The 10140-nt window shown below is 36.9% G+C and overlaps 1 protein-coding gene across 1 annotated transcript in view; it reads right to left on the bottom strand.

Annotated features, from left to right (window-relative positions):
• Nucleotides 1-3293: 3293 nt before the first annotated feature.
• Nucleotides 3294-10140, bottom strand: part of ANKRD28 (ankyrin repeat domain 28) — a 195915-nt gene continuing 189068 nt past the window's right edge. Inside the window, exon 28 of the mRNA XM_007936688.2 lies at nucleotides 3294-3580. Coding sequence (XP_007934879.1) covers nucleotides 3294-3580 — 287 coding nt within the window. The remainder of the gene's footprint in view (nucleotides 3581-10140) is intronic.

Below are 10140 nucleotides of genomic sequence, written 5' to 3'. Positions count from 1 at the left end.
GGCATACTTCCTCTCCATTCCTATGCTCAAGTAAACAGAAGACAAGCAATAAATAGTAGCTCAGTGATCATTATTTGAAAAGTCCATCTAGGAAGTTTCATCTAAATATGAAAATAGCTTTAATGAAAAATCATTAACAGAGGTAAAAACTGAAACAGTATTTTAAATTAGTCATAACTGAATATTAATCACACATTTTAAGATATGGGAAAAAAGTTTGCCTGGAATAAAGAAAGACACCTGATTTACTGCATTAAAAAACTTTATTTCATTTAAAAGATCCAATATAGGCCAAATTAAACCCCAAATTTACAGCTACACTTAGAGATCTCCTGAACTAAATGACTCCTGGATCTAATTAAATGGCACTGAGTTGAGTGTCTTGTTAAAGGAGATTATTTGCTATTATCACCATTTCCCCCGCAGTAGTTCTAAGAGCAGAAGCTGGTATTATTAACAGATCAGATATTTCAGATGTCACCTTTCATGCAGAAGTTAAAAAAGCAAACAGGCTTTTCTATTCTGTGTGAGGATAAAAAACACTGGTAGCACTGGTCTACAGAGAAGGGCCTGAATGCTTGTGACATACAAGGTGTAACTATAAAGGAACTTACTGTGCTGTGTTCATTCAAGTAGTCCATGTACTTACTCCGACAATACTAGTGTGTTCAAATACTATTTGAGACAGTAGTTCAGAATTTCCTCTCATCAGCTGAAGACCAAAGGAGGTGGCTGATCAAGCCGGGGGACAGACTATCACAAGATGCAATTACAAAGCAATGAAACAGTTTTCTTAGTGGGTTAGCAATTGCAAGAACCACCTCACAAATGTTTTCAATAATAGCATCATTTACATATAAGTGATAACAGGATGTAAGTCCTGGTATGTGTGAAAATAAATTAAAAACAGCTTGTTACTTTATAGCTACACCCTGGATTCCATTAGATGTGATGAATCTAACAGTGTGTCTAATAAGTCTTTCTGGAAATTACTTCAGCAGATGAGTCAAGCATCCTATAAAGAGAAGACATGGCACAGAGCGCAAGATTCATCCTTCCAACATTCTTAGGGTTCTTTCGGAGGCCAGACCTGGGCCCAATGACAGAAGTTACCAGGAAGGAGGCTTCAATTCCATCTAAGGAAGACCTTTCTAATAGTTAGAGCTGCTCAACAACTGAATGGACTGCTTGGTGAGGTAGTCACTGGAAGTGTTCAAGGTGGAAAGATCACCCTTGTAGAAAGGACTCCTGCATTGTTTAAGAGGTTAGACTGGATGAACCTCAGGTCTCTTTCAATTCTGAGATTCTACAAAATTCCCTCAGGGAATTCAGAAGAGAATTCCTAAAAGGAAAGAGAAAGCACACATATGTATACTTTTAGAATCCTCTTGAGTTTTTTTCTTTTCTTTTCAAAAGGTACAATAGAAAATGTAGTCCACTGGCTTTAAAATGCATATTCACCTTCCTACCACTAATAATCAGGAAGAGTTCTTTATGATTCCTTTATATTATAAAGAAAAGATGGAATTATAATTTCCGTAAATATTTTAGAAAAAAATGCTTAAAATCTAGTAGTCAATGCCCTAGAAACTTTATAGTTTTTAGATAATATGGACAGATACAAATACCTTATTCATTAAATACAACTCACATCTGTGTTTTATTATACTCTAAAATATACAGGAATCTTGATGTACTGAAAGAGTGCAAGTAAATACAGTATTCAAGCAGTCACTATTTCTATGTACATGCTCATTAATTCTTCAAAAACCCCACAAAATTATCAAATAGATCAAAATACTGTCTGTTTTCACACTTTATATTCAGAAAAACCAGCTGATAATTTACAATGTCATAAAGTTTCCAGTTTCACAATACAAAAAAGATAAAATGAAATTGGGTATCATTTCATTGGAATTTATGGAACTTTACCCAAGCCTGTAAGACCCCTACATGTATGAAATCACTTTTCCAGGAAAAGTGAGTTACAGTAAAAGTAGAATCACATAAATTGTTATTATAAAGCCTAAACATTAGCCTTTTTTCTCTCTCTTTTTTTATTTGAAAGGCAGTCTTCCCATTCTGCAGGCAACTGCCTCTTTCCTCAAATAGTAGTAAGTTATAAAATTAAAATCTGAACAGGACCTAAATAAAGGCTTTAGTATTTTAAATCTTGCCCATTATAAAAATGCCTTCCAAGAGTTCTGATGGTGTTTAATTTATGAGTAACAAAGGATATTTTTTCCTTTTCATTCATTTTATCATAACTCAGAAATCAAAGTAAACAACCACCATAATAAAAAATCCCCAACCCATTGTGGATGCACAAAAGGACTATCAGTGATGAAGGTCTACCATCCAAAGTAGTGAGGCTGAAATTCCATTCTCTGGGACTTCTTAGCTGCAACAGGGTGAAAATAATCTTTTTTATTTGCATGAAAACTTGTTCTTTCTAGAAAATTCTTTACATTTTTCAACAAACATAGTTCAATTATAAACTCAAACCATTTGAAACTGGGCAATAATAGCCCAATTCCAATCTGTCTCTCATCTGTGTCATTAAGTATTTTCACCCTGACTGCACACAGTCAGCTGGTTTTCAGTTCTAATGTTGTGAACCTTGTAATTTTATTTATGTAAAAGAAACAAAATGTAAAAATACATCCACTTTCATGGTTTAATACAGTATGGAAGGCCTTTAGATGTTTTCTTAAAAAAAAATGTTTTTAAATCAAATCTCAGCTTTATTTTTCAGAAATATTAAAGTTTGGTTTAGATAATGTCTCATTTCACCTACTCCAGTTCCCACAAAATGGTATTCTATTAAAAAACCTTTAAATTATTTGGTCCTTTGGCAATTTGCTGTGCACATAATGCCTACTGTACCAAACTTTTATTGCCTTTAAATTTAGTCATAGTTTAATTGAGAAAATTTAAATCTAGTGTCCATATCTCTTCTTTTACAATAGTGTTTCTTGTGTAAGCAGATTAGGGTGCACAGTGTCCTAAATTATTCCTGGCACTGCAAAACCAAATTAAACAATTCCACAAAGCAATGTGACAAAGTGTTTTGTTCTGGTCAAGTCTATTTCAAGATTCTAGAAGATCCTTTTGCAAAACTTGCCTTTATAACTCTTCTTCCTAATGTCATCACATCTCTTACATTCGTTCACTTTGCGCTCTTTCCTCTTAGGTTGAATCTGCATGTGAAAAAGAAAGGGCCTTTTTTCCTGAAAAAGCACAGTCTGAAGCTTTAGTATCAGAATGCCCTCCTAGACCTCCGGCTCAGCCTCTTAGTAGGTCTCGGAATCGGAGTCATTGAGCTCATCCACATCAGTGTATAAGTACTCCTGTTCCCCACCAATGTTGTTGAAACTGCAATAGGAGCTAGGTTCATTCCTCATGATGGGCAAGGCTTCAAAGCTGACAGTTTTTGAGGTGTTGGTATATCGGTTAATGGAATTGAATGTCAGGGATGATAAAGGGCTACTTGATGAGACAGGCATCATGGTGGCCAAAATGAGAGCCAGGCAATCAGCCACATCCTTATTAGGAGCACAGGCCAATGCTGGGGTGTAGCCTAGAATAAAAGATAGAATTTACAAATAAAATATTCTGAGATGCATTTAACTGCTATAAAATGATACAACAAGCCCAAAGGCCTTCACCTTTAAACATATTTTAAAATATTTGAACTGGAATGACTCAGATCTTTGTAATAAACATAGTAGAAAAAAAGAAGTCATAGAAACCTAGGGTGGAAGGAGACATTACAGAAGAGGAAACTCAGGTCCAAAGATGGATGATTTTCCCAAAACACTGCAACTTATCCATAATCATCTGAATAAGACAGTAAGAACAAACCACAGATCAACAAATCTCACTTCAGAATGGTGAGCACACTTACCATTAATTCAGTTATGCAAGTGCTTAAATGCTGAGAAATCTAAATGTGTACAGATTCATGAATGAGGCACTGAAGAGGTACTCAAGAGGTATGTTCTGAATGAATGACACCAGACAGTCAATTTAACTTTTCAAGTCCATTAAAGAAAAATAGTAGATAAATGTGAACTTTTAAAACTTTTACTTTTGTAAATAGAAGAGGACTGACCTTGGCCATGAAGCCCCACAAAATATCAATACAGCAAACCAAGGAAATATTTGTTATTTTGGTTGGTGTAAGATACAATCATGAGGATAGAATAGGTGAGAACAGAACATCCTGTGTGATACCAAGTTTAGATTACATTGTATGTAATTCCAAATCGTTCACATTTATTTTAAGTCACACGAAGCCAATAATAGGTTTTTAGCAGCAAAAATCTAAATGCTTTAGCTGGCAACTTCATTTACACATCTAGATAGTTTCTTTATTACTACACTTATTTGTGATTTAGCCTTGACACATATACATGTGTATATTTATAAAAAAAAAACTTACATCTAGTTTTTAAACAGTTCAATAATTTATCACAAAACTAACATTTGCATCACTACCTTCCAGGTTAAGAAAGAAAACATTACCAGTGTGCCAGAAGCTCCACATACCGCCTACACCCTGTCACTACCCCTTTCTTCTTCTCCACAAAGGTAATCACTATCCTGACTTATAAATGGAATCAAACAGTATGTATTCTTGTTTCTTTTATTTAACACTAAACCTGTGAGACTGATCCGTCTTGCTGCCTATAATTGTAGTCTGTTTGTTTTCATTGTTACGTAGTCTTCCACTGTATGATTACACCATAGTTTAGTTACTCACTTTAGGACATTCGGTTGTTTCCAGTTTCCTATATATTTTCATCCATGCTATTAGCCTACAGAAAGAAAAAATAAAATTTCCCCTTCATATATTTCTCATTTTGTCAAGGGTCAAAAGGAACAGCAGATGCCCCTGCAAAGTTGGCAGCAGTGGCTGAAGGGTGTGCACATTTTAAATTAAACCCTATTTGCTCAAAGTGAGTAGGAGAACTCTTCACTGCCCGTATTTCTTTCTAGGGCACTTCTGAAGATCTGACAGTGTCTGCTGCTATTGCTGCCAGGCAGAGCAATCCATCAGACAGGTCACGATGCCTCAGATGAACAAGGGGTGGGAGAGAATAGTGCTTCAAGAGTGTTTTCTAGTCAGGTTATGACCAAGCACAGCCTCTCATAGGATTGGTTTGGTCAGCTCAGCTAAAGAGAAGCAAACTTCTTGAGAATAAGGTCTTATCCATTCTATACAAGTATAATATAGTAGTTTCTATTTCCTTCAAAGGAGCTCTGGTAGCATAGTGCCTAAGGCACTTGACTGCTCACCAGAAGGCTGGCGGTTCAAACCCACCAGCCACTCCTCGGAAGGAAGGTTGGGCAATCCTACTTCCGTAGTGATACTGCCTCGGAAACCCAAGGAGGGGTCGCTATGAGTCGGGGCCGACTCGACGGCAAACAACAACAACAACAACAAATTTCCTTCAAAGAACTCATCAAAATGCTACTTAATCCCATTCTTAAGTGAATACAGACACAGGATGTTCTGGTGGCCCCTTTGTCTTTACACAGACTACAGAGCACAATTAATCAATAACACCAATTGTGATTGGAGCAATTTATATCTGTATCATTAATATAAAGACCAGAATCAATAATAAAATGGGATAGGAATTTACTGTAACTTGTCAATCCTGGCCCATGATTACAATTTCACCTGACAGTGTATTAGAAGATGACCAGGTCACCAGTGATCTTCATTATGGTTTTTTATTTTTTGTTAAAAATAATTTAACTTATTTTGTTGTTGAGAATATATATAGCAAAACATACACCAGCTCAACAGTTTTTTTATGTACCATTTAGTGACACTGGTTACATTCTTCATGTTGTAACCCTTTCTTACCCTCCTTTTCTGAGTTGTTCTTTCCCCATCAACATAAATTCACTGCCCCCTAAGGTTCCTGCCTAATTTTTCAAGTTGCTGTTGTCAGTTTGATTCCATGTAGACAGTTCTTAAGAGTATAATGCTCAAGGCAGATTTTTCCCCCCCTAATTAAGCTAAACTATTGTTTGGTTTTAAGAAGACTTCAGGAGATTATTTTTGGTTTAAGGTTTGAAGATTATCTCAGGGCAACAGCTTTAGGGGTTCATATAACCTTCATAGCTCCAGGAAATCTGCACTCTACGAGAAATTGAAATGCTGTTCTGCACTTCCTCCCTTTTGATCAGGATTCTTCTATGGAACCTTTGATCAAAACATTCAATAATGACAGGGGGCACCATTCAGTTCTGGTCCCATGGCAAAGAAGGCAGTTAGTTGTTCATGGAAGCAATTAGCCACATGGTTCCATATCCTCCTTCTTCCTGTTTTTCCAGGTAAACAGAGACCAACTGTTGGGTCTTGGATGGCCACTTGCAAACTTCAAAGACCCTAGCCATTACAACTAGGAGGTAGAACAGAAGCACTAAGCATGTTAATTAGGCCAATGAAATAATGACCCTAAACCTCCAAACCAAGAAACCAAATCCCAGAAGGTTTTAGATTGCCTAAGCAGCCTCAGAAGCTACATTTTGTCATTGTTGAAAATATATCACACAATTTCTGTCAATTAAACTTTTTACAACTGTGTAACTTATTAACAGTAATTACAATAACCACCTCTGGTGGCGTAGTGCCTAAGGCATTTGACTGCTAACCAGAAGGCTGGCGGTTCAAACCCACCAGCCACTCCTTGGAAGGGAAGTTGGGCAATCTACTACTGCAGTGATACAGCCTCAGAAACCCAAGGAGGGGTTACTATAAGTCACATCTGACTTGACGGCAGTGAGTTTGGTTTTTTGGTTTTTAACCTACCCTCAATCAATTTGGTATTTCCTTCACTGTTAACCCCTCCCTTACCGCCCCCACCAATACCCTGGTAATCACTAATATGTTTTCTATACATTAGCCTTTCCTTGTCTTTTTCAATATAAGTAAGGTCATACAATATTTGTCTTTTTGTGATTGATCTATTTCATTCAGAATAATATCTTCAAGCTCAATCCATACTGTAGCATGTATCAACACTTCATTTCTCCTACTGGCTGAGTAGTATTCCATTATATGTATGTACCACATTTTGTTTATCTAGTTGGCTTTTAGGACATTTAGGTTTCTGTCACTTTTTGGCTATTGTAAATAGTGCTGTAATGAACATTACTGTGTAAGTCTCTGTTTCTGCCTTTCAAGTCTTTTGGGTCTCTGTCTCTGTTTTTCAAGTCTTCTGGGTATATAGCTAGGAGTGGAATTGCTAGATTATATGGGAGTTCTATTTTTAGTCATTTGAGGAACTGCCACACTGATTCCACAATGGTTGTACCATTTTGCATCCTACTAGCAAGAGGTAAGGGTTCCAATTTCCCCACATCCCCATCAACATTATTTTTTAAAACTTTTAGCCATCATTATGGCTTGTTTTATCTTTCTTTATATATACATATTTTAATGCATTTTATTGAAATATAATTTATGTACAGTGAAATACACAAAACTAAAGTGACATGGGTCAATATATATATATTCTCCCCACCCCCAGTGTTCTCTCCCACTCCTGGCAACCAACAAAAAAAGTTTCCCTCCAAATATAAACCTTTCCTTGACCCTCCACAACAACGAACTAACACTGTATTTGTCCTTCTGTGTTTGACTCATTTCACTTAGCATAATGTCCTCCAAGTCCATCCATATTATGCAGTGTTTTGCAGACTCTATAACATTATTCTTTAGTGCTGCGTAGCATTCTATCATGTGTATGTACCACAGTTTGGTCATCCACTCTTCCACTGATGGGCACGTAGGTTGTTTCCATCTTTTTGCTATTGTAAATAGTGCTGCGATGAACATGAGTGTGCATATATCTGTATCCGTCCTGGCTCTCACTTCTCTAGGATATATACCTAGTAATGGGATTGCTCGATCAAATGGTATCTCCAATTCCAGCTTTCTAAGGAATTGCCATATTGCTTTCCACAGTGGCTGTGTCACTTCACAGTCCCACAAGCAGTGTATGAGAGTTCCAATCTCTCCACATCCCCACCATCTCATTGTTTTGATTTGCATCTTTTTGATGGCCAGTGATCATGAACATCTTTTCATGTATTTGCTGGCTGCCTGAATATCTTCCTTGGTGAAGTGTCTATTCATGTCTTCTGCCCATTTTTCAATTGGATTGCTATAAATCTTAGAGATAAGTCCTTTGCCAGATATGTAATTATCAGCAAATATGAATTTGTTGCTGTCATTTTTGTTATGAGCTTTTTCGTGGTGTCCATTTCTTTATTACATATAATTTTCTATGCTGAGCTCGTTTTGTTTATGAATCATGTTATCATTTCCTTTGCTGCTACTGTTTTAGTATTTGTTGAATATTTATGCTGGTCTTTTTTTTTTATGTGAAGGTTGATCATTTTTCTTTGAGGTTACCTGTGATTTGTAGTTTTCTTCCCAGGTTTAGATCTTCTATCTTATAGTTGTCTTGACTTCCCTACCATCTACAAGTTCTATAACGACAGTTTTTTCCCTCTTTTTGGTTTGTAGTTGTCCTCATTTGTCAATTGATGTCTCTGGTTCCCTGTTGACAACCTTGGAGGGTTCTTTACTTTGGATTCTTCCATAGCTGGGTTGGTTTCTGGGTTATATCATCATGGGTGTTAATGGTCAGTTGTTGGCTATTGGTGCTTCTCTGTCCAAAGGGCTCCTTTTAGCATCTCTTGTAAGGCTGGTCTGGTTTTAACAAATTTCCTTAATTTCTGCTTATCTGGAAATGTCCTGATGTCACCATCATATTTGAGGGGCAGTTATGCTGGGTACCTAATTCTTGGTCGGAAACTCTTCTCTTTCAGGGTTTTATATATACCATCCCATTGTCTTCTTGCCTACATGGTTTCTGTCGAGGAATCTGAGCTTAGTCTTCTTATTGGTTGCCCCTTGAGGGTAACTTTTCATTTTTCCCATGCTGCTCTCATGATTCTTTCTTTGTCTTTGGTTTTGGTAAGTTTGATGATGATAGGCCTTGGGGATTTTCTTTTGGGGTCTATCCTGTTTGGGGTTCATTGGACTTCCTGAATGGGTATATTCTCATCTTTCATCATACCAGGAAAATTCTCTTCCAACAAATCTTTGACAATTTTCTCTGTGGTTTAACTTGCCTCTTCCTGCTCTGGAATTCTGATTACATGTAGGTTATTCTTTTGATGGTATCCCACATGAACCTTAGGCTTTTTTCATTTTGTTTTGATCTTTTTTCTGATTGATCCCTTTCCAAAGAAGTATTCAGGTATTTGCCTTCAATCTCACTAATTCTGTCTTCCACTGATTCAATTCTGCTCCTTTGCCCATTCAATGTCTTACCCATTTCTGAAAATATAGTATTAATCTTCTGGATTTCTGTGTGTAGATTCTGTATCATTTCTAATCTTTCATTTATTTTTTCATTTTGTTCTTGTATTGTCTTTTGAAATTGTTCTAGGGTTTTCTCTCTGCTTTCCTCAAATTTGTCAATGTTTTCCTTGATCTGTCTCTCAATTCGTTGAAGATATCTAACTATAATTCTTTTGAATTCCTTCTCAGGGAGTTCCAATGCTGCATATTCCTCAGGGATGTGTTTTTGGTCTGTATCATGGTCCCTTGTTTTTCCTGCTTTATCTTGCTACTTTGTGTGGACTGTGATGTTCTGTTGTGTCTGAGGCATTGTGACATTTCTGTGTTTTATTATTTAATTGGTGATTGTATGTTGGAGTTTTCATTTTGTTTTGTTTGTATGTTAGCTACGTAAGCAGGGTACTGTACTGTGCTCCTCTATTCACTATTTGACACTTATATACTCACCACCTGTCTCCTTTCCTGTTGTCAGCCTCTCAAATATCCCTGCCCAGTCCTTGGCGAATAGAGCCTCTTCTTAGGTCCCTGGAATCTGAATGATAATGCTGTCACTTTAAAATCCAAAATGGCCACTGCTTGTAAACATTCAAAATGGCTGCGTCCTCAGTCACTTTAAATATCCAAAATGGCTGCACCCTCCAGACAGCGGAAAGTCAATAGCTCAGGTTGTCTCCCTCCTTGCTGATTCCCTTCCTAGTCATAGGTCACCAGTGCAGTCTTCCCTGCAGCCCTTGGTGACCAGGGCT

Source organism: Orycteropus afer, unplaced genomic scaffold, assembly GCF_000298275.1.
Source record: "Orycteropus afer afer isolate SDZICR_OR568_19922 unplaced genomic scaffold, OryAfe1.0 scaffold00003, whole genome shotgun sequence".
Taxonomy (NCBI): Eukaryota; Metazoa; Chordata; class Mammalia; order Tubulidentata; family Orycteropodidae; genus Orycteropus; species Orycteropus afer.
The sequence above is the reverse complement of the archived record's forward strand: the minus strand, read 5'-3'. Positions and strand labels throughout refer to the sequence as shown.